The following is a 27,213-nucleotide window of genomic DNA, read 5'->3' on the forward strand; positions in this document are numbered from 1 at the left end:
TTTAAAGGAAAACTTAAAAATAGTTTATTTTGAGCCAACTATAAGTAACCATGGACATGGATTCATGCTCCCCTGAAGGACATGAATGCCACAGTTCTAAAACTCCTGAGGGAGCACAGTGGAGGATGAGGAAAAGAAAAGTCAAGATGCAGAAAGCCACAGTCAGCCGGGCTGCTCCTGATGGGAGAAAGGACCTGCCCAACGCCTGTAGAGCATTTACCTAACGGATCAGCAGAAGACTCATGTTCACAGAGAACTTAAGGGGATAATTTAAGATTCAGAACAGGAAGAACATTTCATCTTCAACCAAACATCATGCCTTGGCCTGGGGAACAAGAGAGGAGCTGTCTGTATTATCGCAGGGGGAGGCCAAGACACTGTGTATGCCTGAGCTGGCATACACGTCTCAAGGGGCCCCACCAAACTCATGAGAAGCAGTGACCTTGTCCTAGATCCTGACACAAGAACTTTCATAGCCACAGAGCAAAAGAAAGTCACAGCCAGTATGTTCAATAAATGCATGGGGGGAACATCAGAGAGGTGGGCAAACAAAGCAGGGAGGTCCTTTCCCTAGGCTTCTGACGTTACCTCACAGCATTGTTCACTTTTGGGCTAGTGGAGGCTGGAGGTCTGCTAAGCTTACGGAAATAGCTCAGAGGTCACCAGGACGCTAGGTCAGATATCCAAGTTGAGAGAAAATGGCAGCTAAAGAGTCCAAGCCCGAGATCATCTGGCTCACAGCTTTCCATCTCTGTACAGTCCCAATGCTGTGGACAGTCACTGTCACAGGGTCTGCAGGATCTCCAATAAGATGCAGCTTGTTTGGAGGATCTGAGTCCATGTGGGCTGATTCGCAGAGCTTGGATCCTGAATAATAGGCTATGCCCCACTGAAGGTCCAAATTTACTTCTCAGTTTTTCTCCCACCTATATTTGTCCATTCAAGTCTGCAAAGAGAAAAAAGAATCTGTCATTCCAGCCACAGTGACCAAAGAAAGGGCTCCACAAACATCTCTGAAAGGAAGGAGGTGGAAAAAAGACTGAGGGAATCACTGAACCAGGATGGTCGGCATGGTGTAAAAAGTGAAGTTTTCAGTGAGCCTACTAATGTTTACTCAATAAAGGAACCAACAGAGGTGACAAAAATGCAAACAAACCTACAAGCTCATTCCTTAGAAGCTTGATGAACATTTTATATTTTCATGCATTTGTGTGTGTAGAGTTGTACCGATTTTATCTGCTCATTAAACAGCTATATAGTTAGGTAGTTAATTAGCATGCAGGTTAGAGCAAAAAAAGTCAGTTTACTTTCATCACAGATATAAACCCCCAGTACTCTAGGCAATGACTTCCTTCACAGGAAGGAAGGAAGTCAGGCTTTCTCCCTTTCAGTAGGTTAGGAAGTTACCAGTCTGTAGAACCATGAACTATTCACCCCTTTATCCGTTGTCATTTGTCACACACAATACCTTGACAGTCATATCTCAGAGTGCTCTGATATCCAGAAGAGATGCCAAAAAAACACCTGTGGGTTCTAAGACTAACCTTTAACAGTGGAAATGCACAGATGATGGCTGAAAATGAGAAAAGAAGAAATATGAGAAACTGGCTGCCCTGGTGATCATCATCCTCCAACCCACTCCAGCTAACCTGGAGGGAAGAAATAAGCTGTCACTGGTGAGGGACCCTGGCCCCCAGCGGAGGACCCATCAGCCATGACCAAAGTTGGGGCAGAACCATGCGTCCTTCACAGACAAGGGCAATGCTGCAGGGGGGAATACCCAAGTGTCCCCAGAGAGGGGACGCTGGGGACCAACCCCAAAGATGGAGGGGGCCAAGGGACCCCATTTGGCTCCCTTTGATATGATCCTGCCTTCCTCTTTGGAGCCCCAAGTTACCTTAGATACAGCTGGTGTTTATTGGATACAAACCACATACTCTGTTGACAACCAAAAAAGGTACTCGAAAGGTTGATTTTGGCTCTCAGTTTGCAGAGGTTTCTGTCCACAGGCAGAGCAGCATATGGCAGAGGGGCATGGAAGACGAAAAACAGCTTCTGACTGGGCAGACAGAAAAAAGGAGAGATGGGGAGGAGGGAGCAGGATACTGCAGAGACCACTGACCTGACCGGGTTTCATCCCCTAACACCACATCTAGCTATAAACTAACTCATTGGACTATAAGCTCCCCAAAGCCCCACCTATGAATGCATGAGGCTTTGGGGGTCATCCAGATGCAAACCATAACACAAGTCATCACATGCCAACAGCTGTCCCTGTGAATGTCCCGCTGTAGCACAGGGCTGCAACCTGTGTCCAAGCATCAGCCGGGAGGAGGAAGCAGTGCCAGGGCTGTAAAGAAGGCCTTAAAACACAGGAACAGCTGTGAAGCACCACCCCAGAGCCCTAGGGCTGGAATCAGGCTGGCAACCTGGGCAGTGCTCAGGCAGTCTCTGTGGATTGTCTCTACTCTCCCATCCCGCTAAGAAACCGGAGGCCTGGAATATGGGTTTGCGCAGTAGGCCCTTCCCCGACCCCTCGTGCAATGTGTCCTGTCTCTAAGAAATAACTGATCTATTTCTTGCGCTTTTCTAAACCAAGGGTTCTGTTTCCCTTGCAGACAGGCAGAGCGCGCTCTTTTGGATGCTGACCCAGCGGGAAGGCGCCAGCTCCGCTAGGCGGAAGGCGCTCTGCGCTGCAGGAAGGGAGGTGCGGTTGCTGCGCGCGGGATTAGCGACCCCTTTGCAGGCGGGGCCTCCTCCTCTGCTCCTCTCCTCCCTCCTCCCCTGCCGGCGGCGCGCACGGAGCTCGGGGGCGCGCACGATCGGGCTCGGGGGCAAGGCAGAGGCGGGAGAGTGAAAGGGGCCGGAAGGTGGTGGCGCCCTCGCCCCCTGCCGGCGTCTCGGCCTCGGCTTTCTCCTTCCTTCCGGCGCTGCCGCCGCGTCCTCTGGGCGCGGTGGCGTCCCCGCAGGCGTGGTCCCCGCACCGCGCGCGCTCAGGCCCAGCGGCGAGCGGAGCCTCCGAGACCTGGGGAGCCCAGCTGCTCCGAGGTGAGCTGGGGGCCAGGGCGGGCCGCGCGCGACCCCAGGTGGACGGGACCGGGGTTGGGAGTAGCCTTCCATCCCGCTGGAGCGACAGAAGGATCTCGCGGATGGAGGGAGGCTCGGGCAGGCTCCATCCCATAATTATGCAATAAGGAGGCGACCTTGTGCGCGATGCTGGGGGGCGGGCGGAACTACTGACCCCGGGCCCTGCCCCCCATTGGCTTCTTTCACGCGAATCGGAAAATGTGTGTTTGTCATTGGGGCGAAGAGAGGAGGAGAAGGCCCCCGTGGGGGTCCAGACAGCTATCAGCAGCCTGCGCGCTTCTCCAGAGCTCCCTCCGCGCAGTGGGCACCCCCCGGGGTTGGAGATGCCAGGTTCCGCGACCTGCCCAGAGTGCCTGACTTTCACAGTTGCTGGGAGACGCGTTAGTCGCTCCGGTCCAGATGCTGTCGGGGGTTTTTGTTATTGTTTTGTTACCCAAGTTTGTTCAAGCCAGGAAAGGGCAGGGCAGTGACTGGAAAGCAGACCGGCCAGGTTCTGGGTCGCTGAGTCGGGGCGGCGCTGACATAAAGGGTTATTTGTGCGCAACACCCAAAGTCTGGAGTTTTGGGCTAGGAGGGATTGGATGATTGCATTGGTCAGTTTTAACCACCAGACCGAGAAGTGTCTCTGTCAAGTCTTAACTTGGTTTAGCTCTGGCTTGCTGATCACCGGCCGCGTACCTCTTCATCTTTTTATGTGATTGGATTAAAGAGACACACAGAGAGAAATTCCTTTTCCCCTTCCCCCCACTATAATTGGGACATAGTCCATGTTAGCTCAGAATTGGAATTTAATAACGGGAAGACAAATCTTTCCATCTTTGCTCTGGACTCAGAAGGATAGAATCTTAAACACCTGAGGGACCATTCTCTCTTTCCCTGACATTAAAAAAAAAAAAAAAATAGGGCTTGCAAAAGTGAACAAAGAAAGCTTTAAAAATGTCCTGGGCAGTTTGCAGTTATATGCAGATCTTTTCAAAGGCTTGAGGAGGTTGCACAACAAGAAGGTGGGAGGGAACTAGAAGTGTGGAGCAGACAGGTGAATGCAAATCCTTAGAGAGCAGAGCCAGGAGAGCCCTCTGGCAGAATAACGTGGGTGAGAGTGCGTACAGCTTGGTCCTTCCAGCTGCTTAACAGGAAACTGCTTTTAATTTTAGCGTGAGTTTTTGGAAGAAAGACAGGTCTAGGCTTATTTTGCCAGCTCCTCCTATCAAATCTGTAATCTAATTTCATGAGTTTGACCTCCTTCCACTTACTCATTCATCATATGACACCTGTCCGGAATCATCTCCTAGGTGGAAAGCTTCAAGAAATACAAAACCAAGAACGTCCTGTATTGGGGTAACTGATAATCTTATGCAAGAATATTGTATCCAACAGCAAACTTGGAAAACAAGTAGAATAGGGTTGGATTATTTTAGCTACAGAAAATGTCACATTAAGCTGCCTGAAGGGCTTTTAAACACATCGCTCTTTTAGCACAGGTAGAATATTTACTTGTTCACCGAGGAACCCTAATATCCTGCTTTGGTGAGAGATTCATCTTACACAATACACTTGTGTGATCAACAGTGGTTAATGGTTTTCCCATTTAGAAACCCAGAGAGCTGACCTCCCTGCTTTGAAAGATTCCTGTTGTTGTGTGTGCAGTGGCAAGAGGAACCAGGACCCTCTGGCAGGGCACATGTGGCAAGGAAATGTGACCTCAGGTCAGAAGGTGTCATGGTTTATGTGGGTGGCCCCCAGGCCTCATGCATCTGCATTATGCATTTGTGATTGGTTCATCGTCTAGTGCTTAGATTGGGGGTGTGAGTGCTACACTGGCCTAGGGGTGGAGCCAGGATATGATTTAGTGGCAGGAAGAAGGTGTGTCTCGAGCTCTTTTGTGGGTTTTTGCCTTGCTGTGAACAGCGGTCCTGCCATGCCAGCCTGCCTTGGAGCCAACTGAGTATGGACTGAAACCTCCATAAACTGTAAGAAATAAACCTTTCCTTTCCCAACTTTGTTTGGGCTTCAGGTATTTTGTCTCAGCAATGAGTAAAAAGTAACTAAGACAGAAAGTAAGGAGGGAGAACGTGAGCTTACCAGGTCCTTGTGTGTGTGCTATTCAGTGTCCTGCTGCCCCTTTTCTTGCTCGTATGTAAATTCTAGGAACTTGGGAGTCAGACAGGAAGGAATATGTACAGAGACACTTGGAGATGTTTCCTTAGCTGCAACAGCAGGGCACGCACTCAGGCCGTACCACTGCAAGGAGGCTGAGTAGGTCTGCAGTTACTGTTCCTCATCTTGAGATTCCATCCTAAACACAAATAGGTTCCTCCCTGGACAGAGCTGTGTTTTTCTTTCTGCTAACCAAGAGTGACCCAGGGTGCCAAGGCAGTAAATGGAAAAGCAGCCATAGAAAAAAACAAAAGAGATTCCTGATCTTAAATTGAGAGAGACCTCTCCTATGAAGGGTTAAAAATCTTAGTGACATGAATTTAAAGAGCTCCAGGTCTGGTTCTTCCTCCCCTGAAGTTTTTGCAGAATGACAGTGTCTTGCACATTACTGAGTTGTTCTGTGCAGAGTCTCCCCTATTATCTAGATGTGTTTTAAAAGCTGAACTGTGGGTGGGAGAGGCCCAGGTCCGTGTGTGTGTGTGTGTGTGTGTGTGTGTGTGTGTGTGTGTGTGTGTGATGTGGGGGTAACGGGTTTCCCTCTTAGTGAGGGGCTGTCCACAGCTCTCCTGCAGTGTCTCCTCCTGAGTTTTGTTCATGCTGCAGGAGGCGTGGTGGCGCCTGTGCCACTGTTGGATCCAGACCAGGTGTTGCATGGTTTGGTTTACTCCCTTGCTCTGTGCCGCCTCTCTCTGTCCTGTCTCCAGGGCTCTGGATAAGCTGCTGCCAAGTGAATGGCTAGCCCAAAGGAGGCCTATTTAGACCGAGTTAGATGAATTGTTTTCCACAGGACTTTTCAAAACCTTTACTAAACCAATGTGGGTCTGAAAAGTAAGGTTCAGCGGCCTCCAACTGTTCAGCACCAAATAGCAGGACAGGCTTAGTGTTTCTGGGTGATAGCTCAAACTGGGGAAAGGACTGCCGGCAAGATCGTTAGACTGCTGAGCAAAATAAATTTACAGCGTCTGTTTCAGAATGCAAGAGTGGGGAGGTTTGCAGCAGAAGGTGGCAGTAGTGCCATAGCCACTGCAGAGTGATACACAGGCCAGTGTTTGCCATTTGCTTTTTCTTGGGGAGACAAGAAAGGTGAGGGCTTCTGATGGGTTCAGTGTCTTCCCCCTGACCCTGCCTTCCCCCTAATCAATCACCAGCTCTGCCTCCAGGGATTTCAAAGAGCCAACCCTCTAGTGGCAGATTGTAACATCTTGACATCCCACTTAGTGACTGAAAGTGGGAGGTTCCGGCAGATGGATGTGACCCCAGTGATGGCAAGGGGTGGGGGGGAGGGCAGAGGGACCTGGTCCAGGCAACACACTGTGACTGGAGGGGTGCTGTAGGCTTGGGGCTGCCGTCTTTGTCTGCTGCTGCTGCAAAAGAGAATTGTCACTGCTACTTCAACAAAGGGAAGTTAATTACAGAAAATGTCAGGCTTTTAAAGAGCCATTTGTCACCTGGCTTTGGGGAGAGCAGTGCCCTATAGCAGATCCCCAGAGAAAGACCTGGGTCTGTCCCTTGCGGAGGGACACAGTGAGTCTTTAGTATGTCACCCCGCAGGCCTCACGGAGAACTTGGCATTCAAGGACACAGGGCAGAGTGGCACGGTGGAGGAGGAGGAGCTGGGGCTGGTGGATTTGGAGCACTTCACTTCTTGTTTATAAAATGAGTCAGAGTATCGTGGAAAGGTTCGACCTGCACAAAGGTGGACAATCCCTAGTTCTATAGTGTAGTTAGTTTCCCCAGGATGGCAGAGGTCGGGGAGAGTGACATAAGGAAAGGGCTGGCAGGGCTTAGGTTCTAATTAAACTCTTTAAGCTGTTTATGCAGAACACATGTGGCCGCTCACTGTGGGCTGGATGTGCTTTTTGCTGCCAGTTCCTCTTTTAGGGAGGGAGGTGGAGGTGGGTGAGTGGCTGTTATGCTGCTGCTTGGCACCTGCACTTTAACTGGTACCCCAGTGGGCTCAGGGGCAGCAGAAGCTGAGAAGGCTGGAGAGCCTGACGGCTATGCCTGGGCAGGGCTCAGGGAGTTCGAGCAGGGAATAAGCTACCCTCCACCCCAGGCATGTGCACAGACTTGGCTGGGGGATCTGGGCTTTGCCATGAGTCTGAAGCTCCCCAGGGGACTGTCACACAGCCCTAGAGCACAGAACTCAGTCAGGCACTGCCAAGCAGATGTTGAGGATCAGCATATGTGCAGAACAGAGCAGATCACTCAGGGTGAGCAGGGCACACCAGTCTTCCAAGCCATCCAGACCCCATGTGTTGTACCCCAAAAATGAGACCTCGAGATGTCATCCAAAAAACAGGGCAAGACGTCTTTTAAAAGAAAAAGGAGGGCTTTATTTAAGCTGACACCAGTGACGCGGTGCAGTTGGGGGTTTGCAAAGCTGTGTAACTGGGTTAAAATTTTGTCAGATTTTTATAGAAGAAAATCACAAAACCGATGATGGGAGGGGAGAACAAAATTGAGGAAGACCTTTGTTCCCTTTTGATCGAGGACAGGGAATTTACGGGAAGTTTCACAGTTGCTGGCCAGCCATTTCCTTCTTTATAGGAATTTGGTGACTTGTGGTCAGCTAATTCCTGGAACAACTGTCTTTCACAAAAGGGGGACAAAGGTTGAGAGGAATATAGGTAACTCGAGGTCCACTGATTCCAGGAACAATTGTCCCTCACAAAGGGAACAAAGGTTATCACAGCAAACAGGTTATCAGTGAGCGCATACAGAAAGTATAGTGGCACTTTTTAGTTAGAGCACAACACCAAAGTCCAGAATCCTCCTTCAGTCTTCCTAGCTTGGTCATTGATGCAGGGTGTGGTCTCCCTGCCACCTGTGCCTGAGCCCAGTTGGAATGTGCCTTCTTCCTCCTGCATGGTACAGGTCACAACAGTCCTCCTGCTTTGGCCTCCCGTGCATTGAGTCTACAGATGTGCTTCCCCATGCTGGGCTGCTCTTTGCATCCTTGGCTGCTGCCAGAGAGGTTCACAGAGAAACTGAAAAGCCGACACCCCACCTCTCCCCTGCTTCCCGCGACACTCCACTCGGCTTCCACATTCCCCGAGAAGACTGCACTACACAGCCAGCCGCGCTCGGGGCCTGGCAATGTCTGACCTGTGCTGAAGCTCCAGCCTCACTGACCCTCCACTTACACAAGGCCTGTACCCTAGACCCCAGTCCCTGCCCCTTCCCCTGAGGGGCATCTGCTGTCCCCGCCCTCTTGCCCGGGTCACACCTCCTTCTGCTGTCTTCTCATGGTGGGGGGTCCCTCTCCAATCCCCATGGACCAAGTCTCAAGTGGGCTTTCTGAGTCTGTAGGTGTCTTTGTGAGGCTTCAGGCTCTGAGGGGTGTGTGTGTGTGTGTGTGTGCAGAGTGGATGCACTGCTGTGCCCTGACCTCTTGGATGCACGAGTGGATGCTTCCTTTCCTGGTGACCCTTTAGGTCATCCTGCCCTAGCCTTGTGTACATCTGTACACCTGCTCGGGTCTGAGAGGAGCATGTGACAGTTGTACAGAGACAGGCCCTGAGGAGTGGGGTTTTGGGTGGGGCTGAGGTACAGTCTTGCTGGTTCTGTTGGGTGAACACCTGTCGCTGGTGACCTAGAGAACAAGCCCTGATTTTGTGAATTTTTGAGTAGGTAACCTCCACAACTTTTTCACATACTCACCTAGATCACGAGGGGAAAAAAACTAAGTGGTTCAGGATCGCCTAACCCTTCATCCTGGGTCTTACCCTGGAGAGGGCCTCTCTGGAGGTAGCCGTGTGTAGCGTTTGCTTGCGGGAGAACTTGCCTTGTACTGTGCCCCGCCCGGCCCTGCCTTTATCTGCCCAGGAAGACTTGCGACTGCTTCTTCAGACATGTGCATCTCTGACAGTGACGGCCTGGCCACCTGATGGGGTGGATAAGTGTGTGGGAACCCCCACACTTAACAACACTCAGGGTCCTTTGAAAAATTCAAGCAGGTGCAGCAGAACCGACATGACAGAGCGCGTGTCGCTGGGTGTTTCTTGTTCTCTGCACTTTATGCTTTAAGTGTAGCATCTACTTTAGAAACTGTGAAATGATGCAGCCAGAGTTGTTCCCACTAAGTCCTGAGATACGTGTTGGCTGGATCAGTTCCCCAGGTCATCCCTGGCTGTGGAAGTCTGTGCCATCCTTTCCCACACTGTAGAAAATGCCAAACCCACGGATGCTTTGAGATTATCTCAAAAGTTGAGCTCAGAATCCCTAACTGGGGCAGGGATATGGTTCGATGGTAGGATGTTCAAATAATAAAATATTCTCCCATTTGTTTACCTCGTGTCTACTTGCATCGGGTAGAATTTCCAAAACAACATTATGTAATAGGGATGCTAATGAGCACTTTCAGCTGGTTTCTGTCTGTAATCGGATTGATGCTGTCATTGGTTTTCACCTTTAAATATAACGCTGATTGTTGGTTTGGAGAATATGGGGCGGGGGTGTTATGTTAAAGGATGAATGTGAATTTCATCAAATGCTCTTTGGGTTTCCATTACAGAATTTTATCTGGCTTTTCTTTCATTTTAGTTACCTTAATGGAAGAAACTGTAGCCCGTGGTCCTGGTTGAAGTGATTAAACAGCAGAAAGAAATGCCAGAGTACATGTATATAGTTTGTATTCTTAAAATGTTGTATTTTTTTATCTCTTTGTGGTCCATCTCTCAGATTGGTTTCTTGAATACATTCCCTCTGGCTTGAACCCCAGTGGAGCATCCACGACCGTCTGAGGGCTGCTTGCATCTGTACCATTTTGGTACAGATGCATCTGATCACTTTTATCAGTCTTCTTGCTAAGAAGCTGAATCAAAAGCCAGCTGATAGGACTTCATGCCGTACCACCGGTGCTTCAAGCCGCCCGGCAGTGAACTTGGAATGACGGCCCTATCACAGCGCTGTGTCAGTCAGCATTGTAAAGCGTGGAAAGCACTGCTGTCTGTCAGCAGAGACTTTGAGACCTAGCCAGAGCGAAGTGCACTGTTTCAGGAATCCTGGTGTTTTAGTTCTATCTTTATTAGCACACGTGTGTGGTGTGTCGTGCTCATGCTCATGCTGGGGAGTGTGTGCATGTGTGTAACACCTCTCAGTTCCTTTTCCAGCCCCTGCCCCTCTCCCTCTCCCTCTCTCTTTCCCTCTCTTTTCTGGGGCGCAGCATACTGCTGTGGTCCTGTCTGGTGACTAAAGTGAGAAGGCCGTAGATGAAACAGGAAGTCACAGAGGTGCCAGGTGACCCCGCTCAGTCACTGAGGGTCTGCTGGAGCCCGTGGTTCTGGGCCTTCCTGTCTCAGGGACCTGTGTACTCCTTCCAGTGCCCCTGGAGGATGGGAGCTTTTGTGTCACTTGGGGGCAAAGTCGAAGAGCCACCAAGTGGTGGAGTGAGGATTTGAACCAATGCTGATCCTCCCCACTTTGTGCTTTGCTCCAGGAGCGACAGAGATGAGGAGTAGGGACAGAGACAAGACAGCTGGCCCTGGCAGGTAGAGGGTGATATTGCATAGGAACCAGATTAGCTGCAGGGCACTCAGTTAAATTTCCATTTCAGAAAAAAACCGCATTTTTAGTGTGTCTCGTGCAGTACTTGGGACAAACTTACACTGAGAAATTGAAATTTAAGCATAACTGGATGTCCCATTTTTTCCTTCTTTAATCTGGCAGTTCCACGTGGGGACCCAGGGAATACTGAGCCTGGTGTGTGGGTACCACAGGTGGCCCTCAAGCCACCTTGCAAGGGCAAAGGTATCCTGGCAGGTGGTGAGCTCCCCGTCATAGGCTATGTTCAGATGAGGCTGGAGAACCACTTTTAGGTGCAGTGGGGGGAGTTCAGGTTCAGACATTGGGTTCCAGTGGATTCTAGAAGAGAGGAGAGAGAGTTACTGCTCTGGGTCCTCCTGAGTCTTCCATGCACAGGTAAGAAACTGTCTCTAAAGTTATCTGCCCTTAGCACTGCATGGAAGACAGTTGTCCTGCCCAGGGGGGTGGCCGGCCTCCATCAGCCAGGGTGACAGTCCTGCCCAGTGGTGTCCTTAGCCGCATGGCCTGACCAGAAGCAGCACTCAGTGGTGACTTTCTGTTTCCTTCTGTGTCTCCTGCAGCTGCGGCAGAGGGTGACTCGTGTGATGAGCTGAGGACCGACCAGGGTGCCCCGCGTCACTCCCGGGCAGGAAGAACATGAAAAGCACCCAAGCCCACCATTTCACCCAGGCCCACGTAGGCAAATGAACAGTGGTGAGAAGCCTAGGTGTCTACATTGTTTTATATTTGGTACTGGGAATTGAATCCAGGTCCTTGGCATTGAGCTACATACTCAGCTCTGTTTTTTGGTTTCTTTTTTTTTGTCTTTTTGAGACAAGGTCTCACTAAGTTTCTGTGTTGCTGGGGCTGGTTTTGAACTTGTCTCAGCCTCCTGGAGTGCCAGGATTACAGGTATGTGTCACCATACCTGGCTGCTTTTTGTTTTTAGATTCTCTAGGGATGTCTGCATCGTGACGCCAGTGAGGGTCTTACACAGCATTTCTTCAGCGTGGATTCTGCCCTCTGTGAGTTATCTCCAGCCACAGTCTAGTCCTCAGCAGACATCCAACGGCCCACTTACCTCTGCCACCCTGAGCTGGGCCATAAGAGAGCCAGGAGGCAAATGTGCAAGAAAAAAAGTCTCATCCTGTGTTGCAGAAACAGGCACAGCCTCCTCTCAAGATCTCTCCTCCACTGACATGTTTCAAATTTGATCTAATTGCTAAATGGATCTTGCAGTATCATTAATGAAATATGAAATGTTAAATTAAACACCAAGCCAAAATACCCACCAGTGTCCAGAGAAGACCATGTACGCCTTTGTGTGGATTCTGCTCATCGGGGTCACCTGTTCTTCCTGTAACCTTTTGCTGAAGCAATTTGCTTGTCAGTAGCAGAGCCATCTCGCTTGTGTTTTCCAGGGAGAATCGTTGGATGTCTGATGTGTGACACCATGCACCATCAGTGGCTCCTGTTGGCCGCATGCTTTTGGGTGATTTTCATGTTCATGGTGGCAAGCAAGTTCATCACGCTGACCTTTAAAGACCCAGATGGTAGGTGTGCTTCCTGGTGCAAGGGGCTCTGGGTAATGAAGTCCTGGCTGTTACACTACTCCCAGGTATGAGTGACAGTGGTCCCATGCTTTACAGAGATACCAGAGGTCACGGATGCCTTGCAGCAGGGTGTAGCCCAGCTCCTGGTTTGGAAATCTGCTCTGCTTCATGCCCTTGAGAGACATGACCATGGTCACTCAGCATGGCTCTGTACCAGATAGCTGTCCCACCTTGGTGGCACACGTTTAATGTTCATTTTCAGTGCTGCGGACGGAGGGTCACTTAAATGTGTGTTGTCCAATTGTCTTAAGGGATTGTCGATTCTGCTTTACAGAGTAGGGCTCCGAGAGGTAGAGGTATGGGAGCAGTGGGTCGAGTCTCGGTGAGCTGCGTCTGTCTCACATTCTTGTCCCTTGCTTACCTGGGTCGTGATATCTTCTCTACCGCCTCCCACCCTCTACTCTGATGGCTCCTGGGGCCTGACCCAGGCATGCTGAGTGCAGGCCACTGGGGCCCTGTGCTCCAGCCCAAGGCAGCACTCTTCCAGGGCTGGGTGGACAGAACGAGGCCATGGGGACATGGGACAGCTCCTTGGCAGGTCCAGACTGGCTGAGTGCTGCAGCCTGGGAGACAGATCCTGGGGTCAGGACCCGGAATGAGGATGGCATCTCTGCCCTATGTGCTGCCTGTTTGAAGATGATTTTGTTTTTGTGAATCTGGGTTTGCAGTACTTGATGGCTGCGTTCACTGTAGGGAGTTGGCGCCTGCGCAGAGCACATCTCGCTTTTGTCCTCCTCCTCTTCCCAGCCTCTCGCTCCGTCTCTGGGGTCCCCTCCCATCTGCAAATGATGTATCTTCCGGCTTCCTGTTATCTTTTACTTTACTCTTTATTTATGCTTTGGGCTTTCCGTGCAGTATTGAAGCTTGTGGGTCTGATGTATTTTACTTTACTTGGTGGTCTCAAGGTATAGCCTACAGATGACTACTTTATGGTGCAGAAGTGTTCCTGGGTGTATAGATACCAATTTTTTTAGTGCATTCATTTGTCCGTGGACCTAAAGGCTGCCTGTAAGGTTTAACTGTTACGAGTCATGCTGCTCTAAGTGTGAGTGTGCAGGGATCACCCTTATGTGATGTCTTAAAGTGTTTCTGGGAGGGAGCTTTGCATATCCTGCTGATATGGCCCTCAGAGGTGTGCTAGGAGTCTGTACCCCACGTTTTTCCAGTGTACTCCTGCACTGTCTGTGTGATCTGTGGACTGCAGGCTCCTGCTACACACTTGGGGCTGTTTATTACCAGGCACATGGCTCTGGGGGTCCTACCTGGCCACCACTGCTGGTTCCTCTGTTGTCTTCCAGGAACTTTTGGGAGAAAATCAGTGTGGTTTGCAGCCTCAAGAATCTGTGTTCCACCTGCTGCATAGGGCGGCAAGTTCACATTGGGGACCAGGGGCTCCACGGGAAGAGCCAGGGTAGAGTCTTGGGGACGGTAGTGGAATTTTGCCATGGCATCAGCGTAGTCACATGCCACCCAAAGTGACCACCCTCGTTAAGACAGCAGTGGTCCTCACCCTGGGGGTGCTTTGGGATCTCCCGGGAGACTGGGTGTGTCACAGTCTGCAGGAGTGAGGCCGGGTGACACACACCGGTAGAGCGTAGCTGAGAATTTGAGCAACACAAAGTGCTGCTAAGCATCAGTAACACGCGTTCCTCAACACTCCCTAAAGGTCCCCTGTGAGGAAGGAAGGCACCGTCCTTGCTTATAAGACTGCTTTGCTTGTGGTTTGTTTCATTTAAAAATAGGGGCATATGGAATGCGTTTTAGTGAGACTTCTTTCTATAGTAGTTAAATAAGGCAGACATGGTGGCGTTCACCTGTAGGCTGCTTAGGAGGCTGAGGCTGGAGGGTCACTTGAGCCCTGGAGTTTGAGACCAGCCTGGGTACCTGGGTAGCAGATTTTGTTACTCATAGTGAGACCCTCATCTCAGAAAACAATTAATAATAGTTAAGTAAAGTGTGCACCCTTGGGTTTTACTGTTCTCTGGTAGGAGAGCTTTTAAACAGGTCTAGTAAACTAAGTGTGTCTGCTAGGATGTGCCAAGGTTTATCTTGGGTGTTTTCACAGAGGTGCGAGTGCCTAAGAAGGCTTTGGAAAAGGAGGCGAAACTTAGACGGGTCTTGGGTGAAAGCAGTGCGGGAAGACGGAGGCTCTGATCTCACCCAGCATCTCTGCCAGGCCGTCCCAGTGACAGGAGGCCTTTCCTCCAGCCTCTGACATTCGGGGCAGCCATGTGGCCCTGGTGGCCTCAGAGTCACAGCCATGTGGCACAGTTGGCCCCGTACCGCTTTTTCCCAGAGCAGGTTCAGGTGAGGATGCTGTGGCCTGCAGTGTTTGAACTTGGAGAGAGCGAGGTCCTAAAACTGTGGGCAGTCACCACGGCGCAGCTGACCTGTCCTGAGCTGAGGGGAAGGACCCATTTGTCCTGAGCTCCCGTTGACAGGATCACTTTTCGTTCTGCACTGCGATGGTTTCCCTTTTGGTCATATTGGAGCCGTGATTTATCCTCAGCACATTGCAGCATCATGTTAAAACGGGAGCGGCTAGACTTTTATTAAGGGAGATTAAATTCTGCCCAGTGATGGGTGTTTGATGGTGTGCTGACGACATCTTGTGGGTCTGGTGTGCCTTTGTAGTCACTGACTGCTGCTGTCTCATGTCTGACATCCTCTTCCCGTCTTGTATCCAGTCCCAGCCCCTTACCTTCCTTGTGAGTCTCTGGTGTACATGGCAACTTGAATGTCCCTGCCTCCCGTCCCCTCACAAGTACATGGGACAGGGCTGCAAGACAGGGTGATCAGTTTCAGTGTTAGGTGAGACAGGATTATGATCACTTTTAGAAAAAACAGAGCAGTGCCCATTTTCATTGGCCAATTTAGACATTTTGTTAAAAAGTAGAAGCAGCGATAGCTATAGCAAAAAGAGGGTGTTTTGGACATACTGTCCACCCCTTGAAGGGCGAAATCCTGTACCTCGAAGGTGGAGAATCACTCAGTGCGAGAGGCAGAGTAGACAAAGGATCTCTGTTGTCACGGTGGTGATAGTGGCATTTGTCATCAGCAAAGAATCAATGGCAAAAGAAAGCCAGACATAATAGCCCATGCTGTAGGTTTTATCTGAATCTAGTTGAGTCATCGTTGGACACATTGGGAAGCAAATGCCAGGAAGCTTCTTATCATAAAAATGTTAATTTGGAGGACAATTGGTCCTCAGGGCTCTGGTAGGTCTTTTCCACCCCTGTTGCACAGGGTAAAAGGCTGTAGGCGGAGGGTGCTGTGTGCCAGGCAGGGGCGTGGGGGGGAGTCTGCTGGCCCGACTACGCAAGTGTGTGGCTGCATATGGGCAGTGTGGATGTTAATGACCCCAGGAGAGGAAGTTTTGTTCTTTTAAAAATAAAACATGTTCTTGTGTAATCAGTTTTGATACCTACTTTTCCTTTCTGATTATGAGACTTTGCAAAATGTTGGAAGTGAATGCTGCTTTGTTCACTGAGAGATGAAGATGACCTTCATGTTCTGCCCCTGCAAAACCCGGAATAAATCATTGTTCCGGGCAAGCACTTCGGATCCTCTGGCCTGATTTTGAACCCCATAACTTTTTAATGGGAAAACACTGACTTGATTGCTGGTTAGTTTTCTGTAAATTAAACTAGTTATTAGATCATTGTAGAGTGCCTTCTGTTGTAAGAAATAGCGCAGAGTGGTCCTGTGTTCCTCTTACCCAGCTTCCCCAATGGTGGCATTCTACAAAAAACACTACATGAAGCAGAGCATCTGCAGGGATACAGCCAAGAGGCGGAGCATGTCTGTCATCCTGGCAATCCATCCTGCTGCCCTCAGCCACGCCCACATCCCCTTTCTCCTGGACCGCTTACAAGCACTAATCCATTCTCCTCTCCATAAGCTTAGCATTTCCAGAATATGATCTTTTGGGATTGGTTTTTTTCAGTCAGTGTAATTCCTTGGTGAGTCACCCAATTTGTTGTTATCTGTAGGTCTTCAGTTTGATGAGTGTATTGTATTCCATGGCTGGTAACTATGCATGTGTTCTTTTTTTTTTTTTTTTTTTTGTCTTTTCATTTTTATCGGTACCGGAGATCGAACTCACGACCACCTGCTTGCAAGGCAGGTGCTTATGCCGCTGAGCTAAATCCCCAGCCCCGACTATGCATGTGTTGAATGAAGGGCGCAGTGGCTGGTTTCAGTTTGGGGCTATTACAGATAAAGCTACTATACTCATTTGTATTTAGGTCTTTGCACAAATCTTAATTTCTCTGAATTAAATCGCAGCAAGTGTGGGTGCTGGGTCCTGGTGCTGGGTGGTCATTGCACACTGGTTTTTTTCCCCAAGTGGCTGGTTTTCCAGAGTAACTGTGCCCTATTTCCTTCCCACAGGTATTACAGAGGGTATCAGGTTTCTCCATATCCATTTTTAATTGGCTTCTGTTTTTAGCCTTTGAGTTTTGACTTTCTATACTGTAAATACAAATCCTTGGTCAGATGCATAGTTTGTAAATATTGTTTTCCTGTCACTTGTTTTTTTCTCCTCCTCAGGAAGAATTTTACATTGCATTTGTTTTTAATGTTAATCAAGTTCAGTGTTTCCCGAGACTTTTCTCCTATACCGTTTAGTGAAACTGTTAGGACTGAACATTTTTAGTGAAATCCACGTTCATTTTGAGTTCATCTTTGACTAAAATGTGAGGCTTAGACAGAGCCTTCTCTTTGGTCTCTAGGTGTCCAGTCACTGCAGCTGAGTGTTCTAGGGAGACTGTCCTCCAGTCAGCTTGCTTTGTTATGTCACCCATGTGTCCTGCTCTGCCCCATCCATCTGCATGCCTGTTCCTGTTCCTCCTTGAGAAGACACCTTACCCTCTGTGTTTTCCAGGGTACAGCGCCAAGCAGGAGTTTCTGTTTCTGACGACGGTGCCGGAAGCGGGGAGGTTCGCAGAAGAGAAGCACTTTCCTGGGGAACTGAAGGTGGGTATGAGCCCAGTGCCCTCTGACATGGGCACAGTTGTCCTCAGGGAGCCCTGCACAGGGTCCCTACTCCCCGCCTGTGCAGCCAGCTGCAGTAGTTCCCATTTGTCACTGTTGCTTGCTCCATGACACAGGTCGAGCACACCCAGAATCCAAAATGCCCCAAAATCCCAGTTTCTAAGTGCTGTCGCAGCCACTGGTGACTGAGTCTACAGCACGATGGCTTTGTAGCGTACATAAAATTATGTCAAATGTCAGATGCAGCTACCTTCGGGCTGTGCCTCTGAGATACACATGAAGCTTAATGAACTCTAGGCTTGTGTAAAGAGCTTATTATGTGTCCATAGATATTTCAAAATCCAAAAGCACTGTGGCATTTGAAGCCCTGTGGTCCCAAGGTGTTGGACAAGGCAAAGTAGCCTGTGGCTGCTTTTGCTACCTGTATATTTATGATCACCTTTTAGCTTCCATCTGGGGAGGGAGGAAGTCATATTTATTTTATATTCCTTGCTCGTGGAGGTGCTGTAAAGGTTTCGCTAAATTCCTGGCCCGCTGAGTGGGAGCCTCAGCCTCACCAGAGGGGGAATGCGCTGGGCAAGGTCAGGAGAAAACCAGGTGAGTGAAAAAGGGTCTCACCCAGAATCCTGGGATTTTGGAGAGCAGGGGCCTTGGACAGCAGAGAGGTGATCTGGCCTCTGGGCTGTGTGGATGGAGGAGCCCATCCTGGAGAAAAGGCTGGGGCTCCTGTCACGTGGAGTCACAGGCAGAGCCAAAGTGGCCACAGTCCCCAGTGCTCACCTGCTGTGACATCGACCCCATGTCCTCCTCATGGGCCCCTTTGGCACATAATTTCTTTGTGGTTCCCTGCCAGAAAGAATGAGAGCTGTGCTCTCATCCTGCTGAACCCCATCCCAAGACTGGACTCTCCCCTGTTGACCCCTGTCCCGAGACTAAAAGGTGGGGGTCATGATTGCACTAAAAGCATCCGTGGGTCAGGGGAGCCCTAAAGATGTTCATCAGCCTGAGTGAAGCCAAGCCGTCCGTGGCTCACAGTGCTAGATGGAGAATCAGAGCCCAGGAGCATGGAAAGCAGTCCCGGTCAGAGTGGAACAGAGCTGGTGAGGGTGAACTTGTCCAGATGTCAATGTGATAGAGACCCAAACTGCAGAGCTCTTGAGAAACCCAGGCATGTTGCTTTGGGTGGCGGCATCCAGGACGAGAGAAGAACTCGGATGGTTTACAGAGACCGGAAATCATGGCACCTGTATAGAATAGGGGGCTTCAATAGAATGGGCTAAGGAAGTCAATGGTTAGCTGCAGGGATAAAGAGCACCCACAAGGGCGCTGCAGCAGCAGCCGTGAGTGGAGCAGAACACTTTATGGTTCACAGAGCTCTTTGCAGGGTTTTAAGTGTGATGGTCTCTTAGTGGAAGCGTCTGAGTCTTAGGTATTTTTTATTCTTGATAGGTAGTGGGAAACCATGAGGCTCAGGGATCTTTGCATACTGGCCCTGTGTACCATGGGTAGGAGCTCGTGGGCCTGGCTCTGAGCCCATGTTCTTTTGCTCCTGGGACTTTGATTCTCCTGCCACCCAGCTTCAGCTTGAAGGAAGAAAGTCACTTCCATGTAAAGTCCACTGGGACCAGGACTTGTTGAACAGTGGTGGAACTCCATGTGTTTCCCACCAGAAAGTGTGATCGATTAAGGGACCAGGTTCCCATGCCTTCCTTTAAGTTTATCTTGCACATCCTGAACCCCCGTGCTTGAATGGAAGAGTGTAAAAAAGTATATCAGTAATTAAAACTTGTTTTATGTATTAGCTGGGAAGGGGCAGAAAATGATGCTGCATGGTAAGCAATTGAATTCGAAGTTTCTTCTTTGCATTTAATGCTTCAGCTTGAAGCAAAGCCCAAGTAACAGAGGCTTTTGTGCTATTTCCAGAGAGCTCATTTGGGGCACCATTCCGGGGGTGGCCACTGCTCATCTGGGCTCAGTTTGGGTTTCAGTCAGTTTGGGAAAGAAGCATTCCAGAAATGCCTGGGCTACAGGCACAGGAGTGAGTTCGCTCCTGGGAGGCTGGGTGGCTCCTGGGGCAGACACGCCACTGCAGTAGGAGCCTCGGAGGAATTGTAACTCACCGAGCATCTGTGTGTTCTGGTGTGGCCCCCTCGCCTCTCTATGCCCTCTGCTTTCCCCTCCAGCCCCCACCCCCACACACAGATGACACATGTGCACACTCATGTGCACACACACACATGCTGTTCGGCTTGGCTGTCCAGGTTTCTGTCTGCCCCAGACCCTGCCAAGACTCAGTGAGCAGCTACAGGCTGAGTGCCAGCCCCAGAGGAGGAGGAGCTGGACTGAGGACCAGCCAGAGTCCCCTCATGTTGGGGACATTCTCCACCACCCTAGGGTGTGTGCTCTGCTTTGGGTGTGTGCTGGGCTTTGGAACTTGAGCTCTCTCAACTTTTCTGGTTTGGAATTCAGCCTTCTCCCTAGAAGCAAGTCACAGGAACCTGCGCATCGCTGCCCTGGCCATGGTGCTGATTTGCCTGTGTCACTTGGTACTGCAGTGGGAGGGGCTGCAGGAAGCCATGAGTAGTGGTTTGGCTCTGTAGAAACAGGAAGGAGGGGACAGGGTGAGCCAGCAGGAGTGGCTCCTATGTCCTCCCTGTATTCCCTTATGCCCTTTCTCCCTCTCCTCCACAGCCAACGGGGAAGATGCTTGGGGACAGCCGGCCTGCCCAGCCCCTGGTCTACCTGGAGCGCCTGGAGCTCATCCGGAACGTGTGCAGGGACGAGGCCCTGAAGAACCTCTCACACACAGCCGTCTCCAAGTTTGTCCTGGACCGGATATTTGTCTGTGACAAGCACAAGATTCTTTTCTGCCAGACTCCTAAAGTGGGCAACACGCAGTGGAAGAAGGTGCTGATGGTGCTCAATGGTGCGTGTACCATGTGCCACTGGGGTAGGGGAGTCAGTCAGGAACCTCAGGGGTCTGCCTGGGAGTGGGGAGAGCGCTCCGAGGAGAGGGCAGGCCTTCCTGTCCTCCTGAAAGGTCCAGCCACTTTCCAGGTGGTTTTTGGGTTTTCCCTACCAGGGTTGCACTTGAAAAGTTGATGGAGTTCTTTTGTTGTCTTTTTTTTTTTTAAACTCTTTTTCCTATTCTTCCTCATCCTCTTTTTCTCTACCTCTTTCTCCTCCTCTTCCTCCTCTTCCTCCTCTTCCATGCAAGGATCAGCCAGGTCTTTGTGCATGTTGGCGGAGGGGCTTTGCCTCTAACCCTGAGCTATACCCCCAGCCCTTGGTGGGGTTCATGCAGACACTGACCATTTTCAAAGATACCCTGCATGGTCAGGTCAGGATCTCTCCACTTCTCGTAGATCCCTGCCTTGGCTAGCCTGCCCATCCCGCTGATCCTTGCTCTGACCCTGTGACTCTGCCTGCTGGTTCTTGTGGCCACAAGCTCTGTCCTGAGAGCATCAGACCAGGACACTGCCTCCCTAGTCCAGAGCCTGGGAGGTGACCCTGCTCCCCTGCTCCGTGGGCTTGGGGTCCTTCACCTACAGAGTGCAGGTTCTGTTCGTACTGGACAGGAAGACATTGCACTCTCTTTTCCACTGTGTTCAGAGGCTTAAATTGGCTCCATTCAGGAAATGTATTTATGGGAAGCCAGTGAGATGATGGAAAAGCGACCTCAGACACCGTAGTTCTGATTACTCAGAGCTCTTTCCAGAGGCCTGGTCGGTTTGTTTAAACTCCAGTTAGTCTGCACTGATCTGGGGTAATCATGGGTTCTGGTAAAGTCTGCTTTAAAAGGAACTTGGCTCCAACCCACTGCAGTAGGACTCTTGCCTGGCACCGCAGGTTGGTGGCCCGGGGATTCCTGTCCCCCAGCTCAGGGTTCCTGAAGCAGCTCGAAGGGTTGCCGGTCAGTGTTGGCTATGTGCCCTCTCCAGATACCGTGGTAGTGAGGAGGAAAATCCGGCAGGCAGCATGCAGGGTTTGTGAATGGAAGAGCAAGGTTACTGATCATTGAAAACAAGGAATATAGGGACAGGCTTGCAGGGCGGCCCTGGCAGCGGGAATGAAAGAGAATGTAAACACCTACGTTCCAAGGTGGGCAGCGGCAGGAGCAGGCTGCCGCGTGTGCGTGGAGATGCCACCTGTCACTCCAGCGAGGAGTACAGATTTGGTTATTTTCACTTCTGGTTAAAAATTAAGCGCTGTGCCATGGCACACACCTATAGTCCCAGCACTCAGGAGGCCGAGACGGGAAGATCGCCGTGAGTTTGAGAGCAGCCTGGGCTACACTGTGAGTTCGAGGCCAGCCTGAAATACTCAGTGTGATCCTTTCTGTTTTTTTAATTTAAAAAAAAAAAAAGGAACCTTCTTCTGTGACTTCAGCACCTGCTGTGTAGTCAGATGCTTGGTGAGAAAATGAAACTCATTCTAAGAGATCCTTGATTGTCCATCTTACCATTTCCTGAAGATTTCTCAGAAATCTTCAGCTGTTTCTAAAACAGCAGGGGCTTTTCTAATCTGCTCCCCTTCTGGTTTCTTAAGGAACAGGCGTGCCCGGTCGCATGCTGAGGTCCCATGTCTTTGGTTTTGTCCCTCAGTGCCCTGCAGCCCCAGATTGCGGGCTCTTCTGCCGCCCCCTTGGCCCTTGTAAAGCTGTCAGCAGCACCAGCAGAGTCCCGGCCTGGGGCTTCACTGTTGGGGAAAGAATGCATGAATAAAACAGGCAAGCCATGGCCACTGCGCAGATGGATGCCCCAAGAGGGGTTCTTTTATGCCAGGATGGCAGGCAGGATGGGCACCGAATAGCAACCCAGGGGCATGGCTGAGCCCCTGGCCCTAGGACAGACACCTCCCCCGAGGTACCCACAGCAGTCCGTGGTTCTGAGTGACAGACCATGGCTGCAGGCGCTGCTGCACCTCCTGTGACACACCTGTCCCCCATTCTGTTTCCTGGAGACTGGGGTGCCCATAGCTACAGCTAGAATCTCCTAGCATCAAACACCTTTGCCACTCGCTAGTCTGGGCTGCCCAGTGGGCTCCTGAGGACCACTGCTAGCCCGGAGCTGGGGTGCTGCAAGAGCCCAGGCTGCCTTTGAGACAGGAACAGTGGCATTTCTGTGGGTGCTGCATCTGGCTCTGCCCCCTGGCATCTCCCTGGGGTCAGAGGAGAATAGTGTTACTAGTTTTAGGAATTCTATTCGCAGGCCTTATGCTTTCTTCCCGTTTTATTTATTTTGTGGTCCTAGGAGTTGAACTCAGGACTTTCACACTGAACCATATCCCCAGCCCTTTTCTTCTTTTTTCATTTGGAGACAAAGTCTTGCTAAATTGCCCAGGCTGGGTTCAAACTTGGGATCTTCCTGTCTCAGCCTCCCAGAGTACCAAGCTTTCTCTAATGGCAGTGTTAGCCCAGGTGCCCTGTTAGGGGTAGCTGCTGTCAGTATTTCTATACTGCTCCCTCCCCTTCTCCCTCCCACCATCCTCTCTCCCTCCACTTGGCTTGAGGGTTACCTCTTGCTGGTCTTTCCCTCTCCTCACTGCCAGCAGGAAGAGCTGGAACTCAGAGACACAGGGCGTGGGTGTTGGGATAGACTGGTACTCAGACCCTGGGGAGCATGGGGATGAAAGTGAGACAGATGACAGCTTCTTTCAAGGCCACGCCAAGGCACCAAGCCATCTTCCCCTGTTTCCCTCCCAGGAGCCTTTCCGTCCATTGAGGAGATCCCGGAGAACGTGGTGCATGACCACGAGAAGAATGGCCTCCCCCGCCTTTCCTCCTTCGGCGAGGCTGAGATCCAGAAGCGGTACGAGCAGGGTCAGCAGCAGGGACCAGGGGGTGCCCGGAGCCCACGGAGAGAGTGTGGTACACCCCTGTCTCAGCTTGTGCTTGCCTTGGACTGGAACCCGCTTCGCTCTAAGGAACACAGATGGGGCTTGGTTGTTGAGCAGCTACCAAGGATGTGCCCAGCATCCCAGGGGTGTAGACCTGAGCCCTCGAGATTCTCAAGCCGTCTTTTCCAGTCTTCCTATCATGTCTCCCATTAGTATTTATCTGTTAATAGGAATGAGTCCAGGTGTGGTGAACAGGCCTATAACGCAGCACTGAGAAGCCAAGCCAGGAGGATCTACCTGTCTCAAAAAAAGAAAGAAAAATGGCTCAGTGCAAAGGCCTGGAACCCTAGTGCTACCAAAAAAAAAAAAAAAAGAGGAACATGTCTCAGAGTAACTTTTGGTGGCCTCTGGCTTGCTCAGAGTTCCACACTTACAAAAATCCTTGAAGGTTTGAATTAATCCAGTCATTAGCAAAACATTGACCATACAGAGTCTTCCCAGGGAGTTCTTAGGAAGAGTATGGTAATCGGGGACTGTTGAGTTTTCTGAGCTTGTTTTCTCACTGCTGTGCCAAAATTGGAGGAGAAGAGATATGGACCCAGCAGGGCTTGCCCTGGTGAGACTTCCACAGTCAAGAATGCTTCACTTTCCCTCTGTCTCAGTTATTTTCTCATTGCTGGGATAAATACCCAACAACCGCAAGTTTAAGGAGGCCAATTTTATTTTAGCTCAAAGTTTATAGAGGTTTTAATAAGGACCTGCCTTGCAAGCGCATGGTCATGAATTTGATTCCCGGTACAGATTTAAAAAAAAAGTTTTAGTCCATAAGTGGCTGGCTTCAAGGCAGGGTGGCTTGTCAGAGGAGCTTGCAGATGAGAACAGTCCATGGCATAGCAGGCAGGAAGAAGCAGGGCTTTCTTTCCCTTTATATTCCATCGAAACTACAAGTCTATTGATTGGTGCCACCCACCCCCACGGTGGGTCTTCCCTCCTCATTAAATCCATCATTCCCACCCGGAACTATGTGAAACCCATCAGTGGACTGATCCAGTGTCACACACCCATGACATCCAGTCGTTCCCCAAAGCCCCATCTATGAGTGCATGTGACTTTGGGGGGGGCCATCTAGAATTAAACTGTTTAACCACTCTGTTGTGGCCTCCAGGAGCATCAAGTTCACCACCTGTTTGTTTTCATTCTTTTCCTTAGATTAAAAACGTACTTCAAGTTTTTCATCGTGCGAGATCCTTTCGAACGACTCATTTCTGCCTTTAAGGACAAATTTGTGCACAATCCCCGGTTTGAACCTTGGTACAGGCATGAGATCGCCCCAGGCATCATCCGAAAGTACAGGAGGAACCGGACGGAGACCCGGGGGATCCAATTTGAAGATTTTGTGCGCTACCTGGGCGACCCGAACCACAGGTGGCTTGACCTTCAGTTTGGGGACCATATCATCCACTGGGTGACCTATGTGGAACTGTGTGCACCCTGTGAGATCAAGTACAGCGTGATCGGACACCACGAGACACTGGAGGAGGACGCCCCATACATCCTACGGGAGGCTGGCATCGACCACCTGGTGTCCTACCCGACCATTCCTGCAGGCATCACTGCGTACAACAGAACCAAGGTCCAGAGCTACTTCCTGGGCATCAGCAAACGGGACATCCGGCGCCTGTACACACGCTTCGAGGGGGACTTCAAGCTCTTTGGGTATCAGAAACCAGATTTTTTGCTAAACTAATGTGTAGGATGTCTGAATGCAGGTGTCTCTGTTGGTACATGGGGTAGCCAGGTAGCGATCTATGCCAGGCCATACCCCTGCTTAAGGAGACTCCCTTGATGTCTGGGCCTGGGAACAAGCAAGGCTGCACCCCAGCATCTCCACCTGGCTTAGGTGTAAGATGCTGAGGGCTCTGCCCTCCTGAGTTATATCATCAGGATGCCGGTGGCCTTTGCCATTTCCCAGAAGAGATGTGACCTAGCGTCAAGAGTTGTGTAAGTGGGCATCACCCCCGTGGATGGCAGGAACAGAGGCCACCAGAGGAGAGATGGAGAAACTGAGGCACAGCAGACCCCTCCCGAGGCTCATGCAGGATCAAATCTGGATCATGAAATGGCACCTCTGACTCCCCTTTGGCACCACCGTGATCATGGAGGCAAACGGCATTCCTGTGATCACTGATCTGTTCCCGTTCCCGTGACGGTCAGTGGTGAGCACAAGGTGGTCCCAGGGGTCCATCTGTTCCCAGCCACTCTGCCTGATGCTCATCCTCATCGCTGTAGCTCTGTCGAGTCCCTCGTGTCAAGCATGGTTTTGGGATGCGAGGGGTGAGTAGATTCCACCTGAAGGGGGACACTGGGGCCTGAGAAGAAGCGTGGTACAGGAGCTGCTGCACGTGGGCCACTGTGGCCTTGCACACTTCCTGTCTTGATCGACCGTCAAAGTGAGCAGCAGGGCTCCCCACATCTCCCTCTGGCATCCCCCTTCTCAGTGGGGAGAAAGAACCCAACATCTGCCATCTGCAGGCCAGCTGGAGGAAACCAATCATTGGGGACAGCGTGGCAGCATTGTGGGACTCACTGGGCTCACCTGTCCCAGCATCTTCCCATCTCCGCGAGGTGGCTGCCCCTAGACCCTTTTCTGATCGTGTCACCGCCCTGGACGAAGCGGCCAGGAATTGGGTAACCAAATTCACCAGCAATAAACCCTCCTGCGAGGTGCACAGAGGCAGCCGGATAAGGATCAGCCACCGTGGCTGTTCCAGCCAGTGTCCCCAAGAGTTGGTGGCGGGCACAGCTGCGCTGTCCGTGAGCCCAGGTGGGGAAGCGGGAGCTGGGCTGCCTCCCCTCTTCTCACAGCGGCTCCTGAATTTGTAAATGTGAAAGTGAAATAAAATTCAAAATACGTGCCAAACCAGACATGTGCAGCTGCTCTAGGGAGCGGTACTCTGGCCGTGTGAGAGTCCCTCACCCCCACCCCCTGCCAGGGCTGGAGACAGGGACAGGGCTGTGGACGGGAAGCAAGACGCAGCCCTTCGTCCTCGTCTTGGGCCCAGGACTCGACTTTGAGTTACTTTTCTGTGAAGTTTCAGCGAAGTCTCATTAAAACCATTTTGGACTTGATGAGCCAATCGAGTACCTCTTTTCCTGTTTGAAAAGTCACAGTGTAAAACATATGTGAATTTAAGGCCTTAAAGTTAGTCCTAATTAAAACAGCCTTGTCTCTCAGAAGCAGAAGCTCGGTGCATGGGTTGGTTTTGATTTTGTGTCTGTTTGTACCTCCAACCGCTGCCATGTGTGTGGATCATTTTCCTGAAATACTTTATCAAAGAAGTAGAGATTCCTACCAAAATACCTTGTGGACATCTCTGTGTCCAGCACAAGGCCACCTCTGCCCTCTGTGGCCACTGGCCCCAAACCTTGCCCCAGACAACATCCCTTGATCTCTGAATTTGCTGTCTTGCTTCTTTTTGTGGTGTGAGCAGGCTGAGAATGTGCCAGATCTTTAGACTCTGGTTTTGTTTTACTTAATAATTCAGCCTTGAAGTCATTTCTTTATTCTTCCATTTTGCTGTCCCAGATGCTTCTCAATGTGCCGTGTAGTTACTGCCTGATAAAGCCATCATAAATTGAAAACAAAAATCCTACATCAAAAATGCGTTTCTTATACCTAACCCACTGAACATGATAGCTTCAAGACACAGATTGCTGTAGTGTCTGGGTTGCTTCGCCTGTGACTGTGTGGCTGGGAGCCACGGTTCACTGTCTCTGCCCAGATCACATATGGCTAAATTGGAAAAAGATCAAATTTCAGAGCCCAGTTTCTGCTGCATGGATCTTGTTTTCACACAATCTTAAAATTTAACAATCTGAAGTTGGATATTTGTAACCATCTGTGCCAGCAGTCGGAAGGAACCAGACACATCTTCCGTACTTTGTCTAGAAATCTCGGCTTCAGATCCCCATGTCTTTACTTGTAAATTCTCTTTTC

General features: G+C 50.5%; 2 protein-coding genes across 8 annotated transcripts; one reads left to right on the plus strand and one right to left on the minus strand.

Moving 5' to 3' along the window:
* Positions 1-3,485, minus strand: LOC101789194 (nascent polypeptide-associated complex subunit alpha, muscle-specific form-like). Of its 4 annotated transcripts, none has more exons than XR_002791663.2 (4): positions 2,650-3,485; positions 1,938-2,059; positions 1,469-1,573; positions 1-946 (listed from the first exon to the last, which is right to left on the minus strand). XR_002791663.2 is itself a non-coding variant. In XM_063229838.1 (4 exons), the coding sequence occupies exons 1-4, from the start codon at positions 3,118-3,120 to the stop codon at positions 927-929; spliced, it is 642 nt and encodes a 213-aa protein (XP_063085908.1). In that variant the 5' UTR covers positions 3,121-3,485; the 3' UTR covers positions 1-926. The 4 variants fall into 4 exon arrangements, 2 of the variants coding, with proteins under 2 accessions (XP_063085908.1, XP_063085909.1); XR_010040765.1 differs by having other exon boundaries at positions 1,931-2,059; XM_063229838.1 differs by having other exon boundaries at positions 1,545-1,573.
* Positions 2,907-26,459, plus strand: Chst10 (carbohydrate sulfotransferase 10). 4 transcript variants are annotated; one of them, XM_063229837.1, is made up of 8 exons: positions 2,907-3,048; positions 11,352-11,497; positions 12,192-12,323; positions 17,269-17,360; positions 17,880-17,975; positions 20,070-20,304; positions 23,083-23,188; positions 24,426-26,459. In XM_063229837.1, the coding sequence occupies exons 5-8, from the start codon at positions 17,946-17,948 to the stop codon at positions 24,961-24,963; spliced, it is 909 nt and encodes a 302-aa protein (XP_063085907.1). In that variant the 5' UTR covers positions 2,907-3,048; positions 11,352-11,497; positions 12,192-12,323; positions 17,269-17,360; positions 17,880-17,945; the 3' UTR covers positions 24,964-26,459. The 4 variants fall into 4 exon arrangements, with proteins under 4 accessions (XP_063085907.1, XP_013009879.1, XP_003471635.2 ...); XM_013154425.3 differs by lacking the exon at positions 17,880-17,975; XM_003471587.5 differs by lacking the exon at positions 17,880-17,975 and having other exon boundaries at positions 11,352-11,484.
* Positions 26,460-27,213: the final 754 nt, after the last annotated feature.

This window comes from Cavia porcellus, unplaced genomic scaffold (genome assembly GCF_034190915.1).
Source record: "Cavia porcellus strain 051 isolate PalLab524CR breed Dunkin Hartley unplaced genomic scaffold, mCavPor4.1 scaffold_18, whole genome shotgun sequence".
In the NCBI taxonomy this organism is placed as follows: domain Eukaryota; kingdom Metazoa; phylum Chordata; class Mammalia; order Rodentia; family Caviidae; genus Cavia; species Cavia porcellus.

Bases quoted from the DNA above. Each gene is read 5' to 3' on its own strand.
- LOC101789194 (XM_063229838.1), bottom strand. From the start codon at position 3,120: ATGGAAGGCTACTCCCAACCCCGGTCCCGTCCACCTGGGGTCGCGCGC. The intron at 1,574-1,937 runs GTATGTGGTTTG...TCTCATTTTCAG, and splicing joins CTTTTTTGGTTGTCAACAGA to CCATCATCTGTGCATTTCCA. The intron at 947-1,544 runs GTTAGTCTTAGA...TTCTCTTTGCAG, and splicing joins GTGCATTTCCACTGTTAAAG to ACTTGAATGGACAAATATAG.
- Chst10 (XM_003471587.5), top strand. The intron at 20,305-23,082 runs GTGCGTGTACCA...TTTCCCTCCCAG, and splicing joins GGTGCTGATGGTGCTCAATG to GAGCCTTTCCGTCCATTGAG. The intron at 23,189-24,425 runs GTACGAGCAGGG...TCTTTTCCTTAG, and splicing joins GAGGCTGAGATCCAGAAGCG to ATTAAAAACGTACTTCAAGT.